Source organism: Calidris pugnax, unplaced genomic scaffold, assembly GCF_001431845.1.
Source record: "Calidris pugnax isolate Ruff unplaced genomic scaffold, ASM143184v1 scaffold138, whole genome shotgun sequence".
Lineage (NCBI taxonomy): Eukaryota > Metazoa > Chordata > Aves > Charadriiformes > Scolopacidae > Calidris > Calidris pugnax.
In genome coordinates, this window is record NW_015090858.1 from 593336 (window position 1) to 612241 (window position 18906).

The 18906-nt window shown below is 49.0% G+C and overlaps 1 protein-coding gene across 1 annotated transcript; it reads left to right on the plus strand.

The window, feature by feature from the left end:
• The first annotated feature begins 5 nt into the window (after positions 1–5).
• Positions 6–18702, plus strand: SLC2A11 (solute carrier family 2 (facilitated glucose transporter), member 11). The gene is made up of 13 exons (XM_014943973.1): positions 6–378; positions 3100–3290; positions 7297–7361; positions 11105–11203; positions 11719–11879; positions 14174–14298; positions 15018–15147; positions 15326–15474; positions 16520–16707; positions 16976–17086; positions 17570–17671; positions 17797–17872; positions 18557–18702. The coding sequence occupies exons 3-13, from the start codon at positions 7353–7355 to the stop codon at positions 18700–18702; spliced, it is 1296 nt and encodes a 431-aa protein (XP_014799459.1). The 5' UTR covers positions 6–378; positions 3100–3290; positions 7297–7352.
• Positions 18703–18906: the final 204 nt, after the last annotated feature.

The window sequence follows — 18906 nt, forward strand, 5'->3', positions numbered from 1 at the left end:
GGTGGCTGCTGAGGGGAGAGCGGGCGGCCTGGCCCCGCTCCCCGCCTGCCTGTGGCGGGTGGGACACAGCGCGCTCCGAGGGGCGCTCTAACCAAGGCCTGCGTAACCCTGACCGCCCGCCGTGACGGCGCTCTCCGGGGCCGCCCGCCCTGGTTACTGCCAGCCAGGTTTCGGGGCGGGGAGCAGGCCCGGGCCTGGGTTCCCGCAGGAGGAGGCTGACCCGGCCTCAGGGCCCTTTAGAGCCACCGGCGAGGAAGGGAGCGTGTGTTTTCCGCCGCCTGGGATGAAGAACAGAGCCCGGCCGGAGGATGAGCGTGTTGTGCCGAGGCGGGGTGGCGTACCCGGTGTGCAAGGCGCCAGTGTGCACGCAGAGTGGAGGTATTTATTTCCATCGTTTCTGCAGAGGTGGGCGCTGGGGGGTAACCCACAGAGCTGGCACCCCGGCCTACAGCCTCCTCCCGATATTTATACAGTTCAAAACACAGAAATACACACCCTTAATTGTAATTATTGGTTAGCACCTTACCTTACCAATTTCTGTTGGTTAGTACAGCCTCTTGCTTTCATTTAGTGTCCTTTAATTGGTGTGCGCATGCTCCAGTAGGGGAGGGGGGGTAGGTCTGGTCACTCTAATTGAGTTGGTGACCTTGATCTCCCGCTGCTGCCTTTACCTTTTCCCCTGTTACTGCAAATCTTTGTTAAATTTATGTTCCATCCAGCAGCCATCCAATTTCCAGCTGGTTTCGGCGCCTTCTGCGGAGGGATGTTCCCTAGTTAGCAGCTTTCTGTTCTTTGAGGGTATATTAATTAGCAAGACATTTATTGTTTATACGAAGTGTCCAGTTTCACAAGGCTGTGTAACCTTTTGACAGCTCTTTGCTCTTGCTTAGTGAGAGATTCTATATTCTGAAACACATTCTGCCTTTCAAGAGTATGTTCTGCCTTTTAACATACGTCAAGGGGATGGGGGGTTAAAGCAAGGTGTCTGGGGAGAAGCTGGGGTGCTGGGATAGATGTGAGGGCTCTGGCAGGTGAGAAGAGCTGAGCTTACAAGGGAAGGGACGGTTCCTCCTGAGTGCCAGGGGCTCTGAGAAGGGCTGCCCATCTTTATGTGGCTGTTTTAGCCCAAATGCCCCACAGAGATCGCAGCCCTGGCAGAAAGGGCAACTGAGTTGAAGAACTCTGAGTCAATGAATAACAAATAAAAGAAATTAATAAATATCCCGCTGCTTTGGATGGAGGGATTAGAGGTTTCCTATCTGCTCTCACTGCCTGTGGACAATGCCAGCCAGAAGCTGAATTCAAGCTCTGTGATTCCTGCCCCTTCCTTGTTTGAACTGAGGCTGGAGATGAACATTGGGAGCCTCTCTGCTGGAAGGTCATCGTCCTGGAGCTGGGGTCCCCTGTCTCCACAGAGATGAGAATCTGCATGATCTATCCCACTTACTTCCTGTGGAGGATTGTGTACAAATCATGCGTTGCGAGAAATCTAAAAAAAAGTCATCAGTTTCTCATTTTTCTTCTTTTCCCTTGTTTGCCAGCCAAACCCAGAGAACTCTAGTTGTCCCAGCTTCTATTTAAGGTTTTATTTTCTAAGATTCTTGGGGGCGAAGAAGGAGAAGTGGTGAGATGGATGGGGAAGCTCACCCTCTCGCACTGGAAGAGGCCAAACAAATCTCAGTGACACCACCAGTTCCCAGGCTGCTTTCTGCCCATGACCTCACTCCCTTCAGCTCAGCCAAGCTGACTTCATGCACAGCAGTACGCCCAGGGGCAGCTTTAGTCTTTATTGCAATCCGTGTCACATTTTATGGGTTTGGGGAATTACGTCCTTCCACAAGTTCGCATCAGCCTGGCCGCGGAGCTGAGTTCCCATTTTATACCTTTGTAGCGGTGCCGACATGCCGCCTTCTAGCAAATCATGGAATCTAACTAAAAGCCAAAAAAAAAAAGCAAACCCAAACTCTTTGTCTCAGCTGCAAGAAGGCATGAGGGCCTGCCCGAACAGAACCACTACTCCGGAGTTTCTTTGCTGATTTCCTCCTGCCTCATCCTGTTGTCCTTTCCCTGCCCAGGGACCCAGAGCAGATGGAAGCAGAGGTCTGAGCAGCGGTGACGTACCAGGGCTGCTTGCTGTCTTCTGGGTTCCTCTTCCTTTTGGGAGCAGTTGAATTCATGTCAATGTGCAGCATCAGTTTCAAAACCCAAGGCAGCAGAAACTCAGAGTTTCCATAAAAATATGTCTCATGCCCAGACTTCAGCCTGTTTTGGATGGACTTTGGAAAAGGTCTTTGTCTGGGGCTCCTGGAGCTGCCCGAGGAACAGATTGGAAGAATTCCCATCTGTTACCTGTGCTCAGGTCACTCACAGAAGTGAAACACGATGGTGCCAGAGGCAGCTCTCTTTTCCAGACAGTATTTACCCCTTCTGCATCTGCAGGCTTAGTGGTAGTAACCTGTTGTGCTGTAAACGTTTACAGTCCACAAACCCACTCACAAGAAAATATTGCAGGAAAGAAGAACTAGTGTGTCTTGCACACTCACCGCTGTGAGTTCATCTGGCCTTTGATTTAAAAAGATACATATTTCCTGAAAGGGAATGGTTTTGCACATACACAGTGACCGAGCACTACTGGACCCTCCTGTTACCTCTGTTCTTGTTTTCCCTATTTCTGAGGTGATTTTAAGGAACACACAAGCATTTTCCTGGGGTTGCAGGTAAGCTTAACCCCGCAACAGAAACTCCACAGCTTCCTGTCTCAGTTTCTGCAAACCAAAATAGCAACGAGTTTGGAAACAAAGAAGAAAGCTATTAAATCCCCCCATGAGTTAAGCAGCACATAAACCTCAAGAAGGCACATGAGCAAAGATAAATGGGCTGTTGCAGTGTTCATCTCTTTTGTTTGTAGTAAATTATTGTGTGTGTAATTCATGTTTCCTGTCCATAAATGCCAGAGGAACTTGAAGACATGGAATCCATTCTAATTTAGTAAAGACAAAAACAATTCCTTTTGAGCCCATCTGGAACTTGTTTTTATCATAATTGTTTTGGGCTCGGTAATGAGTTCAAGATCTAACTGCCCTTGATAATTGTTTCAAGAATAAACAGATGCTTTGTTGGAAGGCGGCAGCCCCCGGTTCGCCCAGCGCAGCGCTCGCCGGGGTGGCGGGATGAAAGGAGCCGTGTGCCGTGTCAGCACCGGCCATAACGAGCCGTGGTGCCCTGGAGAGGGGTGCTCAGCCCCTCTGGAAGCTGATGGGGCAGGGGACCAGCCCCCAGCCACCCACTTGGTGAGTGTCCAGCCGCTGACGTGTCCTCTGCTCTTTAACGCCACTGGCATTTTGTTTGTAAATTCATCTGATGCCCTTTTGCGACGTGCCCTGCTGTGACAAGTCATACCTGGCCTGGTGACATCTAGATACCTCCTCCAGCGGGGCTACAGGGCACACAGTGGAGAGAGCTCATTCCCTGGCCACCCCTTGCCTGCAGTAATGCTCCATCCTCCAGCACAGCCCCAGTTCTTTTCTTTGAAATCATAGATACCCCCAACCACCCACTCCCAGAGCCTCCCCCACCAGGGTACGAGACACTGCAAGTTCTGTTCAAGGTCTCATCCACCCCAGTGCTCCCCAGGACACGCTACACCTGAGATCCCTCATAGCCCTGGTGTAAAAGAGGCTGCTGCCTGACTGATGGACTGGCACTGGGGACAGGTTCAGAGAGAGCAGCACTGAGCTCCCCTGCAAGGAGGCCAGCAGGACCTTCCTGGAAGGTTATTTCAGCTCTGGGACTCTGCCCTCGGTGGATGGGCAGCAGGTGCCCAGATCCACCACAGAGCAGTTGTGGAGAGTTTCTGCTCCAGTTTTGGAAAGAAGGCTCCGTGAACCCGCTGTGCAAAGATAAGCTGTGTAATCATAACTGCCCCAGGAACTCCAAATGTTTACTTTTTTATGTTTAATGGCCATATAAAAATTCTTTCTCCTTCATTGAAGGATTTCCTGTCCCAAATCAGCTAACTCTACAGTGTGATGGCTAAAGTCAGGAGAAAGTGAATCATACAGAATTGGATGGGGGGTTTATTTGTTTGTTTGTTAGGAAGAAACTAAAGATAGCACTTAGAGCGCAGCCCTCCAAGGACATGTGGTTTGCACAGGGTTTGCTGTAAATCAAAGTTTATATTATTTTTATTTCCTATGTTTTTTACTTCAAATTGTAGCTTTGCATCTGGCATATCGTGAGAAAGACGATCTCACCTAACCCTCTGTGAGCAAAGCCTGATCATATATCCAAATAAAGCACCTCTGCCAAAACAGCTTCTGATCATGAGTTGAAGACATCAAGCAACAAAACATCTGTCTCTTTGCAGAGTTATTTTTTGCCAGTGCTTAATCATTCTTGTTAAATTCTTCTGCCTTGTGATCTGTCCTCTACACCACAGGTCACCTCCCACAGCTGTCAGCGGGGAATATCCTTCAAGGGCCTTTATTTTGTAACATCCATTTCATAAGTGCTGTGGCCAAATCAACAAGAGAACTGAAAAACAATGCTTGTTTGTTATACAAAGTGGTCTATGTTCAGCCCACGGTAGCAGCACATAGGTCTGAGCACGCCGTCAGGTGTTGAAGACCCCTACAAGGAGTCAGAAATGGTATTTGTCCTTTGATTTTCCCCAGTCAGGTCTGTGTGTCCTAGTCCAGGTGCCTCTCAGTGAGCCCGGGGACAGCTCTAATGAACTTCTCTACTTGAAGTGAGTGTTAAATGAGAGCTCAGGCTGGGTCTGACACTCGGACACTGTTGCACATATTTTCCTGTCCTTTAATGGGAACGTTCAGCGACATTAACTGCCATTTGGCAGAGTCTGAACACTCTTCTCCTGCACACAGGGACAGAGATTTTGTTGAGCTGAGCAGTTTCTTCTCTCTGGCCTTCAGGTCACCCAGCTTCAGCTAACGTCTGCATCAGGATCTGAGACAAAGAAGGGAGGAAAGGCAGTAATTCAGCTGCAGCATGGCCTACAGCTCACGATGGACCGAGAAAAGGGTGTTTCAGTTATTTGTATTATTTTGGGCTTTCTCAGTTTTCCCAGAGAGGCTTATCAGGAGGATGGAAATGCAGAGTGCTGATCCAACAGCAGCCAGTTCCCTTGGCTGCATCAGCCCCCGTGTCCTCAGAGGACTTGGCTCCCCTGTATCTCCACTGGGCAGCATCCCAGTGCCTCTGGGTGGTGGCAGAAGCTCTGTCAGCACTGGGTCCCTTCCCTGAGAAACCTCGCAATGAAGCCCATTTCCTGAAGTTCTTGCACAGTGTCTTGAACTTACATAAACTGTGGGGTTTTTCTAAGCAACATTAGTGAACTGAGAATAGCGGTGTCACAGCAGGGCACTCATTTCCTCCACAGAAAATCCATTTTAACAGCTAAGTTCCATAAACATTGCATTCCCATAAAAACAGCAGTCCTGCTGGATGTTTATTGAGAAAGCTGCTTGTTTGTAGATGATGTTGTTTGTCTTCTGTGCTCCGAGCAAGTCCTGAAAGAGTCAGGGCAAGCAGACAGAGGTATTTCATATTTCACTGTGACGGTTCTTACAGGAAAGAGAGAAGGGTTTACAGAAATAGCCAGGCTGGAGCTTGGGAGAGAGCCAGCAACCAGCAGCTCCAGATCTCTTCTGCAATCTACAGTTTGAATTCAGCCTGTGGATCCAAGCTTCCCAGAGGGAAATGAGGCCCCTTTTCTCCTCCTGAAGTGTAATTGCACTTGGTCCAGATGATCTCGGGGTGAAGCACTCTAAAATACAGGGACAGCTCAGTGCATGGCAGATCAAAGAGCATGTGTTGATGGTCTTTCCTAATGGCAGGATCACTGCTGATTCCGGCAGGCAGATAATTACAGGCAGAGACTGCCATCACATTCTTCAAAAAACTTGTCTTCCATGCTTGTGCATCATATTTCACCTTGATTATGGCAGGTTTGAGGTCAATTAATAAGTATTTGAGGGAAAGAGGGTGGTGGATCCCCTCATGGGTTGACATAAAGATAGTTTAACAGAATAGTAATGGAAGAGAAAGTAAATTAATGGTAAAGTGATGCAATGCAATTGCTCAGCACCCAACAATTGATTGCCCAGCACATCCCGAGCAGTGATCCCAGATCCCAGCCAGCCCCCATTTATACAGACTGTGTCCCTGTATGGAATGTCCTTTTGGCCAGCTTCTTCCATCTCACAGACCTGCACTGGGCACTCCCTGCTTATAAGATGCAGGAAAGAGGAGGTGGCTCTTGCCTAGAACAGAATATGTGCTTTTCTTCCTGGAAGAGATCTACCCAAACCTGGTCTCATCCAGAGCAGGCAGCAGGAAGAAACTAGAGCTCTCCTTTTTGAATGTGTTACTGCTCTTGAAACATGCTGCCTAAACTATACATCACTTACTCTGAACGTGTACAGATACATAGAGTTAACCTCCATTTCCCCAGAGAACACGTTATGGTTTGGGAAGCTGTTAGAAGCAGTCCTCTGGCCCCGCCACATGCCAGAGGCATGTTTGATGCAGAGCCTAATAAAGGAAATTTTGAACTTCTCCTGCCACTTAGTGGCAGCAGCTGATGCAGCACCACATCCCTACTCAGCATTTCTAAGAGAACACTTCTGTGATGCAGAACAGGTCTATATTTCTGTTCAGGTGTAGTGAAAGTTGAGTAGCGACAATGGATTTTTTTTAAAAAAGTTTCACTTATTTTGAATACTTTGTAATCTGTCAGGCCACTCACAAATGGCACTGTGGGATGAAAGGATGTTAAAATACCGTGATTACTCCTAAAGGCATTTTGTGAAACAGCAGCTTTGCTATTGTTGCTGGCAGCACAATGTGCCTCCATCTCTGCTGGGCCCCATCTCTGGGATTTGTAAGAGCACACCAGGGAGCTCCTTTTTATTTTACAGGAAGCAGCAAGGCTGTCACTGCTGCAGCATACAGGGGAAAGGGAACCATTTCTGGAACAATAAGCACCTACCACTGGAGCCAAACCCATTACACAAGGCCTGTCAGCCACTCTGACCCAATTAAATGATGTGTAGTTAAGAAGGGAATAGTGTAAAACACACTACTGAAAGATAAGCCAAAAGACAAAGATGAAAAGTCACTGGAAAAGCCACTATTACTGTGAGATGAAACCTTTTCGACTCATTAGAATTTAGCTGGAGTCTCTTGGGGATAGAGGAGGGGCTTCTAATGCATAGAGTTATTTAATTTTTAACTAAGATATTAAAAAATAACTGATTTTTAATTTTTTACTCCCAGGGTGTGACCTAAATCCATCATACGAAGGCGTCTCCACCATGCCTCTGTGACCAGCTATGGGGAAGGTCAGTCAATTCCTTGATCAATATCCCCCAAGCACAAAACCAGTTACAGTTCTTGGTTTAATCTGCCCCTGTTGGGCTCAGAAGGGCTCTTCTCTCTGCCCCTGAGGCTGTGGGGAGAACAAGGCTTAAAGAACAGCAGGATAATGGTGTGCGAGGGGGTGTGACAGCTCAAAATGAGCTGAGAACGTTTTGATCAGATACTTGTTCTTCCCCCAGCAGCCTCCTCTCCACACCTCAGCACCGGGTTTGCCTCCAACACTACATATTGTGTAGATGTGTTACATATTGTGTGATGTGCACTTTAATATCATAGAATCATGGAATAGTTTGGGTTGGAAGAGGCCTTAAAAATAATCTAGTTCCAACCATAATATATAATTTAATACAGATTATATATTATATTATATATATATATTAGAAGCAAAAAAAGTCACAGGGCATCTGTAAAAGCAAAGCCCTCTGCCTCCTGTGAAGTGAAAGTCAGAGATGGTTGTTCGGTGACAAAATCAAGTGCTGTGAGTGCTGCTGTTTGCTCTCTGCCAGCCTCTGGAGAGGGAGAGGGACTGCAGGCTCCTGCACATCGGTCCCCTGTCAGCCACAGCCCGATTGTTGCCCGTGTGTCCCCAGCAGCAGAGTACAGTCCCCTCTCCATGCTCTGGGTGTCACCAGGCCACGGGCAGGAGTACAGCGAAAGGGCTTGGCGTAATGAGGGATTTGAAAGGTTTGGGTTTCACCCGTTCCTGTCACTGGCAGGACCAAGGAAAATAGCCTGGTGTGTCTTTCAGATCCCAGATTGGGTTCCAGGACAAATACAGCCAGACAAAAAGCTGTAGTTTACTCCTGCTTTGCTCACGCTTAATCAGACAAGCGCTACTTGTGCCAGATGCTTGGAGAGGGAATTCATGCCCTAAGCCACACCGGCCTTCCAGAGGATTTAGACAGCTCTGGGTCTCGCAGAATCATTTCCCCAAACTGTCCTGTACTTTCAACAAAATTAATTGAACTGTCTTGCTAATGAACGTACAGCCCTGTTTGGAGAATGTAAATCAGCTGGCAAAACACCTGCCAAGTCAAGTGTCTTATCCTAATGTAATGGGTGACTAAATACACATTCCTATGCTGGAGATTTAAATAATCCTTTAGAGCACTGCTGAGAGTACCAGAGGCTTTGGCAGACAGAGGAAAACCTACCAAAGAGGATGAACAAGCTGCAGAGACTGGTAAAAAACGTCTATTTTACTATTATTGTTGACAGATCAGTTTTTTAATTTTAATTTTTAGAAGGCTAAGTACTATCAGATTCTTGTAGAATTCTTTGTCCAACTCATCACAGTCTTGGGATAAAACTGACAGAGTGGTGGCTCTCCTGGCAGCTGTGTGCCACCACGGTGCCTGGGGCAATAGCGCGGAGACCGGGTGCTACAGAAGGTTTGGGAAAGTCACCCCGTAACTGCAGCTCAGCTCTGAGCACAGGACTGTCTGGTGGCTCCTGGAGGGAGGAGCAAACTGTTCTCCTGTAGCCCATGGCCACTGAAGGGCTCCGTCATACAGGACCTGGTAGGGGATGGGCTCTGTCATGAAAGTGAGGAAACGAGCAGGGGTGGTACATCCCTAGGCTTTGGGGTTAAAAAGCAAGAAATGTGCTATTGTAGGGAGAGGAAAACTCTGTCACTTGGAGAACTGGAATAACTGGGAAGAGCAGAGATCTCAGGTGTGCAGTCCTTAGCTCAGGTCTTGGTAATGGGACAGGAAAGTGGTGGAGCCAGGGGAAGTGCCAGCAAGTCAGACACTTCTACCTGGGACAGGAGAGAGCTCAGCCTCCTCGTGCTGCAGGGGCTGCAACCCTCTGGCTTCAGTTCTGTCCTGGGAGAAGGTCCTGTCTTTGGCTGGTGTGGAAGTTATTTACACGAAAAGGCTTTGAGGAAAGGAAAAATACAAGATTATTTGAATTAGTGATTTTGGAGCAAAACTTTCCTTTTCTTTGGTAGGTGGCTCTGTAAGAAGAAAACAAGCAGGTAGAGCAGAGAGAGCTCCCCAGCACTGGTTTATCTAAGTTCTTCTCGGGGTCAGTGGGGTCATACTCATGTGGCAAAACACAAACAAGCCTGAAGTGCCCTGCACTTACTGGTGAAGAGCCAAGCCTGAGCGTGGCTCCCAGTGGGAGGGGTTTGCAAGCAGGGGGCTGGCAAAGGCCATCCTGGCCCTGGGCCACCCAGAACATTGTGCAGAAGGTGACAGGCTAAAGGCCAGGGGCCCCCAGCAAGCTCAGAGTGGTCTTGAGACATGGGACAGTGCTCCCAGTCCAAGGACACCATCAGGGCACAGTTTGCCAGGCACAGGATCTCTTGTACAGGTGGAGAAACTAAAGGCACAAAATAGGTGTGAACTGAGAAGGACAAGGATGGGGGGTGACACAGAGAGAGCAGCCAAGGGGGTGTGTGGTGTCAAGGCGGAAGGGATGGGCACTGGTGGTGAGGTGATCATGGAGATGTGATGCTACTCACACTCAGCTCTGCTGCTCTGCAGGAGCTGTAGGTCAATTTGAAGGCAGAGGCACACAGGAAAGTGTCCAGGCAGTAGTGGTCTGAGGCTTCCACACGTGGCAGAGGAGGAAACGTCAACAAAACCATTTGGAGAGTTTCTGCACAGTGTCCCTGGCTCTCCACAGCCAGCCCCAGTGCTGTCCTGATGCAGGACACACATTTATACTGTGACGTTCAGGATCCTGCTGCAAGGGGGAAAAAAGGCACATGGGTTTTGCTGGCAAGCCTGGCTCTCAGCTCCATCCCATGTCAGCCAGGACAGCCTGTTCTACACCCTTCAGAAACACAAGAGACCCCGCTTTTAGACCAACACTCTCATCCTGGGATGTGTGTGGAGCAGCCCCGCTCCCTGCCCCTGCTTCTGAAGGCACAGCAGCCACGTGAGATGGCAGTGCTGATGGTGAAATAACCTCCAGGAGACCAGAAGATGGCAGAGAACCCACTCTCTGCCACATACTTCAGCTGTATTACCATACTGGAGAGGTAGAAGATATTCTGGCTGAATAGGCAATTGTAGACAGCTCAACATGAGCCCATGTGAGAACAACTGCCTGATGAGACAGTTCAGCAGAGACATTGTCTGCTCTGTACAACATGTGAAGCAGCATAGGAAAGACACTCTATTTTAAATTAAAATCTGTGTCATTACCATGAAAAGGCAGGAGAAATAGCGTGCCATGGATCAGAAATGCACTGGAGATAAATGGCCAAATCCCCTGTACCATGGGGAAGCTCCGTCCCGTAGAGCTCAGCTAGAAATGAGGCAGAAATGAAACTTTGGCAACACTCCTTGAATAATTCATCACGTGAGTACAGGTTTTTGTAATGAATTGAATTAATGGAAGCTATAACACCAGCCTCTACCAGTATTTACTGGTTTTGCACTGACTTCTGGCAAGCATACACATTAAATATTAAACCAAAGACATTTGTGGGCCTTTGGACAAAGGAGTCCCAAATTCTTTGTGAATGGCAATGAATTAATACTATTCTGCAGTAGAGGGAGACAGTTTAAAAATCTGGGAGTGGGAGGAGGGGAGGGGGGGGTTGTCTGTCTTTGGCACCTCCCATTTTATGACAACACTCGTAGCCTGTTCTGATCTTCACTTCACCCCACTCAAAGTGGGAATGGAGCAAATGTCTGTTGAGCCATTTTATTCCATGCGAGGAAGCCATGTGTTTTCTCTCCATCTTTTCCAGCTCCAGAGCAAGGTCCTGATCCTGACAATATGTGCTGCTGGGATTGGAGGCACTTTCCAGTACGGCTACAACATCTCCATCATCAATGCTCCCACCGCGGTGAGTGCTGCGGTCCTGCTGTGGACAGGGGTCTGCTGCTGGGGGCAGAGCTGGGGGCTGGAAGGGAGGGATGTGTTGGTCCCTCTGGATAATTCACACCTGAAGTTTGGGACTTTGTTGCCAAGAGCCACACTTGAGCAGCACCTAGTGTCACAAGAATTTATTCAAAAGCCTTGTTTCAACTGCTTTAGCGAATCGAATTCTAAAATTTTCCAACCTGCATCCTTTGATATTGGCTTTTGCCCTTAAATTCAAACTTGGACCCATGAAATACATGTTTAAGTTACCCAAGATAGCTACATATAGAGACAAACCAAGTACAGCTTTTCAACAGCTACAGTTTTACACTCTCAACCCTCTGTTAAAAACACATCTAAGAACTGGAGGCCTTTTTCAACCAAGGGTTTGGAGGCATGAACACAGAATAACCAGATAGATTAATAAGAAAAGCTTCCTGTTTCTCAGTGTCCTTCATCTCCAAGTCATGGTTATGAACCACTCTCCTTCCCTCCCAGTACATCCAGACCTTCATGAACCAGACCTGGCTGGAGCGCACGGGCGTCCCCCTGGAGAGCGACGTGCTGCTGCTGCTGTGGTCGCTCACCGTCTCTGCCTACCCGCTGGGAGGGCTCGCCGGGGCGCTGGCCGCTGGCCCCATGGCCATCGTGGTGGGCAGGTAAGAGGCCACTGCATTGCCATTTCAAGCTTTGCAGCTTCCATGAGTCCAGGGGGAATTATGAGCCCTACAGCACAACACCCACTGTAGTTAAAAGTCATGAGAACATGTTTTTTATCACAGATCAGCCTGATATTAACATTTTGAGCTGAGAAACTTGCAGATATGGCAGTATTTTGCATCTCAAAACCCAACAGGGAACAGCTCTTTTCCCATCTTACCTTCTCCTCGTATTCTGACCCAGCGGAAGAGCTACAAGGATTTCAGCTCAACTCCAGATCAAAGTAACCCCCTGCATAATCACCACCAGTTTTGTGCCCAGTTTTCTGCCATCCTTTGAAACAGGAAATCATGATGGAACAGACCAAGGATTTTTCTTCAAAATTAACTGTGGGAATTGATGGGAATGACACTGAAAAAACAGAGGGTGACCGCAAAGAGCGGTTGTTGCATCCCAGGTTGTCACATCCCACAGGCTGTGTATCCGAATCCACCTTTTTGACTGAAATATTTCAGGAGGTAGAAGCTAAATCTTCACAGTTGCTTTTTTCCCTGTGCTTGAGTCTCTGAAAAATGTCTGTCTCTCCTCACCTCTTTCATACACAGCTCTACCCCCAGGTCTCTTCAGAAGAAAACCAGCGTTACTGACACAGCCTAATAGGAAATTAGATTTTGCCTCCCTCTCTCTCGACCCCAAAGTTTTCCTCGCTGTGGTGTCACTGGTTTGTTCCTGTTTTCTATCACAGATCAACCTGCCATTAAAATTTTGAGCTGAGAAACTTGCAGATAGGGCAGTATTTTGCATCTCAAAACCCAACAGGGAACAGCTCTTTTCCCATCTTACCTTCTCCTCGTATTCTGACCCAGCTGAAGAGCTACAAGGATTTCAGCTCAGCCCCAGATCACAGTAACCCCCGGCATAATCACCACCAGTTTTGTGCCCAGTTTTCTGCCATCCTTTGAAACAGGAAATCATGATGGAACAGACCAAGGATTTTTCTTCAAAATTAACTGTGGGAATTGATGGGAATGACACTGAAAAAACAGAGGGTGCTCGCAAAGAGCAGTTGTTGCATCCCAGGTTGTCACATCCCACAGGCTGTGTATCCGAATCCACCTTTTTGACTGAAATATTTCAGGAGGTAGAAGCTAAATCTTCACAGTTGCTTTTTTCCCTGTGCTCGAGTCTCTGAAAAATGTCTGTCTCTCCTCACCTCTTTCATACACAGCTCTACCCCCAGGTCTCTTCAGAAGAAAACCAGTGTTACTGACACAGACTAATAGGAAATTAGATTTCGCCTTCCTCTCTCTCGACCCCAAAGTTTTCCTCGCTTGAAGAGCTACAAGGATTTCAGCTCAGCCCCAGATCACAGTAACCCCCGGCATAATCACCACCAGTTTTGTGCCCAGTTTTCTGCCATCCTTTGAAACAGGAAATCGTGATGGAACAGACCAAGGATTTTTCTTCAAAATTAACTGTGGGAATTGATGGGAATGACACTGAAAAAACAGAGGGTGCTCGCAAAGAGCAGTTGTTGCATCCCAGGTTGTCACATCCCACAGGCTGTGTATCCGAATCCACCTTTTTGACTGAAATATTTCAGGAGGTAGAAGCTAAATCTTCACAGTTGCTTTTTTCCCTGTGCTTGAGTCTCTGAAAAATGTCTGTCTCTCCTCACCTCTTTCATACACAGCTCTACCCCCAGGTCTCTTCAGAAGAAAACCAGTGTTACTGACACAGACTAATAGGAAATTAGATTTCGCCTTCCTCTCTCTCGACCCCAAAGTTTTCCTCGCTGTGGTGTCACTGGTTTGTTCCTCTCTGATGAAGCAGCACCACTGTGGTTTGGGCTGGGGCTGGGACACCATCTCCCACGGCCCAGGTGTTTCATGGCTGTGAAGATCTGGAAAGGACAGGGCTTCCTTATCCGGTTAAAAGTTTAGAGCTTTCCCCTTGGACTGCTTTAGAATAAAACCCTATCCCATCATGAATAAGAGAAAAAAAGACTGGCTGCTGAAGGGTGGGTAGGGCAGAGGGCTGGGACTACAGAGAATTACTGGTCTCTTTTTTTTTTTCCTGGTTTTGCACAGAAATTCCTCCTGGGACACATGAAAACTTTCTCACAAAAGTTTCATAAGGATCGTACTATTAGATGAAAAATACCTGTTTCAAAAAAGGAGCATTTTTCAGAGGCAAACTCCCAGGTGTGGCAGGTTGGATCCACCAGGTGAAATGTGTTACCTGGATGAACCTGACACACACGTGCTCACAGCTGTCTCTCTTCTCCCTGCAGGAAGATGTCCCTGCTGCTGAACAACCTCTTTGTGATCACGGCCGCGCTGCTGTCGGGGTTCAGCCGGATGGCAAGGTCCTTTGAGATGATTATGCTCAGCAGGTTTTTCACCGGCGTGAACGCAGGTACGGCGGGGCCAGAAACACAATGGGGCAAATGTGGTAACAACCAGCAATTAGAAACAGGAGATATTTAAGTAGGAACGATCTGAGACATTAAAGTAATTAGTCCTCTGGTCTGACCACACACATGTACATGAATGAGGAAGTTGTATGTACAGATTGTATATTTCGTTTCTAAGACTTTTTTTAAAAGCATAATTGGGCAGATTTGTTTGTGTAATGTATGTGAGAGTGTCTGTGTGCTCTCTGCACACAGGGAGGACAGCCCTGGGAGAAATTGAGCTGAAAATTGAGCCCTTTCTGCTTGTAAGAAGGTTATCAGTCATTCACCAGCACAAGCACCAACGTTAAAGCTTTTATAAAAGCTCATCCAAAGGAATAATGATTGATACAAGTGACTTAAAATAACATCTTCCCCCCAAAACAGGGGACTAGAGGGAGCATCACTTATAACCTTGGATTTGGTGCTCAGACCAAAGGAGTGAGGCCCCAGCAGGTCATTATCCACGACTACTTAGGAGTGTGGAAATGTATGTTTAGTAGCTTATACAATGACTAAGAGTGAAAGTGAAGGTTTAGGTAAATAATAAGCACTGGTAGATCAGTCATTACTCAGCCTGTGACAGGAGAGTCAGGCTGGTGATCTGGTGAGGTGGTTGACTGTGTTTGTTGTCCTCTCCTCGGCCTCCGAGCTGAGGTGGGTGTTTCTCTGCCTTGCCCAGGTGTCAGCATGAACATTCAGCCCATGTACTTGGCAGAAAGTGCCCCAAAGAAGCTCAGGGGGGCCGTGGCCTTGACCTCGGCGTCGTTTACAGCCCTGGGGCTGGTGCTGGGGCAGGTTGTTGGACTCAGGTAATGTAGAGCAAGAAGCCCAGATTATGCTTATTAAATCTTTCTCTTTTTCTTTTTGTTTCTTTCCTACCCCTCTCTCCTCTTTCCTTTCTGGTGCCCACAGGTGGCAGAGGACGCTGGGCTCTTGCCATGTTGTAAAATGTACTGAGCAAAGTATGTTTTGGGTTTTTTCCTCCAGGGAGCTGCTAGGAGGGGAGGAGAGCTGGCCCTTCCTCTTAGCTAGCAATGCTGTGCCTGCCCTCATCCAGCTCACGGCTTTGCCTTGGCTCCCTGAAAGTCCCAGATACCTCTTGATCGACCGTGGAGATAAAGAATCCTGCATCTCTGGTGAGTTGAGGGTGACTCAGCCTCTCGCTGAGCACCTGAGACCTACTGACTGGGCAGCTAAACACTGAGAAGATTGGATATTCTTAAATACAGCCCAGGGTGTTTGCTGCAAAGCAGCCTTCAGACTTCTTTCCAACACAACTACCCTGTCTGGTGACTGGCAGCCTCCTGAGCAGAAAAGCTTTAAGCCCAATACCGTGGCTATGTCACTGATCCCAAGGATAATGTTTTCTAAACCAGAGGACCATGTTTGGTCTGTACAAACTGTGTTTGTAATTGCATGAGCTGCTGCAGCACTAATCAGTGCCCAGGCAGTGGCTGGGTGTGTGTTTGTGTGAACAACCACAGCAGTTCTGGACACGGAGGAATCTACACTTTGGTGCATCCTGCCCTTGTGCACAGGCTGGGCACGACTTCCTGCCTGTAGGAAGTGTCAGATCAGGTTCCAAAGATGAACACTTCCTCTTTCCAGACTAAAGATCACTCTATAACCTTAAATAATTTGATCTATTGGGATAATTGAAAGACATCTTCCTGCAGAAGGCTGCTGCAATGGCAGGGTCGGAAGATGGGACTTTTGTTCACAGTGACAAGTATGTTTTGTAACTGTGAAGTGAAACCAATTGTGGTTGAAGAGCTCATGACCAAATCTGCAGCCAGTTCATATTAAGGGATTTGCTTAGATTTGTAGCATATAAATCCCCGTATCCAGCGCGGCTGGAATTAGGTTCTGGGAAACATGTACTGGGTACCCAGAATATCTGAATTGCCTGCCTTTCCCAGGAAGTCACCCAAGGTCTGTGTCAGAAGCGCGGCTGCTGAAAGGGCACGGGTTGGAGATACTCTCTTGTCAAACAAGGGTGAGGGATTTGCACTCCCTTTGCCCCAAATCCTTCACAACCACAACTGGCCACCTCTGTGAAGGTGACCCCACTGTCACAGAGCCCATCCTGCAGCTTCCTGCAGCCATCAGGAAGGTTCGCCCTGCAGAGCCGGCGAAAGGCGGGCGAAGCTCAGAGGGTGAGAGTTTCCCTTGTCCTTGCAGCCCTGCAGAGGCTCCGAGGCAGCGGTGACCTCGGCGTGGAGCTGGAGGAGATGCTGGCCGAGCAGGCTGCTGCCAAGGGCCAGAGAGCCAAGAACCCTTGGGAGCTGCTCAGGAACCCGTCCCTGCGGTGGCAGGTGCTGAGCGTGGTGGTGCTGAGCAGCGCCATGCAGCTCTGCGGCAACGACTCGGTGAGCAGGGCAGCCACGGGTGCAGGGGCTGGGGTTTAACAGGAGAAGGAGGACCCGTGGTCTGCTCCACCCGTGGAGACCTTCAGGCCCCAGGTGCTCGGTTCCCAAAGCCCGGCTGTGCCTGGTGGCAGGACTCAGAGGGTGCTGTTGAAATAGCCCGTGTGCCGGCACAGTCGTCGTCCTCGGTGTGGTCCCTGAGGGGCAGCAATGGGGTGTATTCCCAGGTGTTTTCCCTCACGGCTTTCTCCTCTCTTCTCTCTCTCCCCAGATGTATTTCTATGCAGCGTATGTGTTCCGAGAGGCTGGAATCCCTCAGGCCAAAATCCCGTATGTTGTAATCGGCACGGGGAGCTGTGAGCTGATGGCGTCCGTCACCTGTGTGAGACCCGTAACGCGCTCTGTGACACGCAGCCCGGAGGCGGGAGGAGGCTCTTCCTTACACATTTTGGGGGGGCCTTTAGCACCAGGGAAGCCCCCCCCGTGCAGCAGCCGGGCCGGCCCTCAGCTCTCAGGCCCGGGGGGTTCATGCAGGAGTGTTCTGTCACACGCTGCGTCCGCAGCGCCGGCTGAAAGCACTGAAAAGCCAAACTTCTTGCTGCTGGGGGGAGTGGAACCAGTCCAGCTGCAGCTGGGACCTTCCCACCCGCCCTGAACACGCTCCCTCCCTGACTCCTGCCAGCAGAGCCCTCCCTTCGAACAAGTCCTCTTTTTTTTTGGACAAAATCCTTAAAAGTAGCTGTAGAGCGAGCGAGGCGCAGGGTGTTGACATGGGAAGAGGGAGCAGGCGGGAAGTAGAAACACAAGTTAAAGTAGAAACACAAGTTAAAGATCTTGCTCTGTCTCCCCGTGTTCCTCTGTGCAGAACATGATCATAGACTACGCCGGTCGGAGGCCGCTGCTCCTGGGGGGATACATCTTCATGGCAGGGTGGGCCGTGGTCTTCATGGTCGCTCTGAGCCAGCAGGTAACGAATCTAATTGAATTAAGGGGAATGGAGGTGGGCTTTGCCCTTGGTACCAGTGGGGTGTTTGGTGGTGGCCCATAACCCTACGTGCCCTCCCTGGTGCCCGTTGCTCTCTGTGGCTGCAGACGCAGATCAGCTGGATGCCCTACCTCAGCATGGCCTGCATCTTCGCCTACATCCTCAGCTTTGGAATCGGACCAGGTCAGTTCCCCGGGGGTTTTCACCAAAACTTTTGGGTGCCTCAGGAGCTCGGGATGTGTGCAAGGAGCTATGGGACCTCTCAGACCAAGGCAATTCCTAACACTAGAGAGTGACACCTGATCATTCACGTGCCGACACCTGGCAGCACAGTTTTCACCCTGCTCGTTACCTGCTAACGGGCATTCTCCTGGCAGAGCCCGTGAGCTGCTGTGGTTGGGGGGCAGCAGGAGGCTGTGTGTGTGCTGGGCTGTGAGCAGATGTGGGGCTCTGTTTGCTCCATGAGCTTGAAGGGAGGTGGGGAAGAGAAGAACCGAGCTGCCAGCATCACGTGCCACAGGAGCTGGCAGTGACTGTCCCTGTCCCCCCAGTGCCATAGGGCTGAATTAATAATAAGCCACTCTCACAGTTGGCTCCTAGAGAGAATAACGTGGATTTCCAAACCTTTCCCAGCAGCTCATTTTAAGGTGAGAGAGTTTGAATAATTAGCCAGTCCTTAATATTTAACCTAAAAATTCCCCGGTGCAGTAATTCTCTATTACCACTTGTTCTGGCGTTATTATCTAGCGAGAATAATCTCCTGAATACTAATTCACTGCTCTCATGTACTTCATGTTGCTTCTGCTCGTTAGTGTTATTAATACAGTGTCTCCAGCATTACTCACCTTCTGACTGCTCCTTTTCCAGCGGGTGTAACAGGAGTTCTGCCCACTGAGATTTTTGACCAGCTCTCCCGCCCGGCCGCGTACATGATCTGTGGTTCCCTGCTCTCTTCCTCTCTCTCGACCCCAAAGTTTTCCTCGCTGTGGTGTCACTGGTTTGTTCCTCTCTGATGAAGCAGCACCACTGTGGTTTGGGCTGGGGCTGGGACACCATCTCCCACGGCCCAGGTGTTTCATGGCTGTGAAGATCTGGAAAGGACAGGGCTTCCTTATCCGGTTAAAAGTTTAGAGCTTTCCCCTTGGACTGCTTTAGAATAAAACCCTATCCCATCATGAATAAGAGAAAAAAAGACTGGCTGCTGAAGGGTGGGTAGG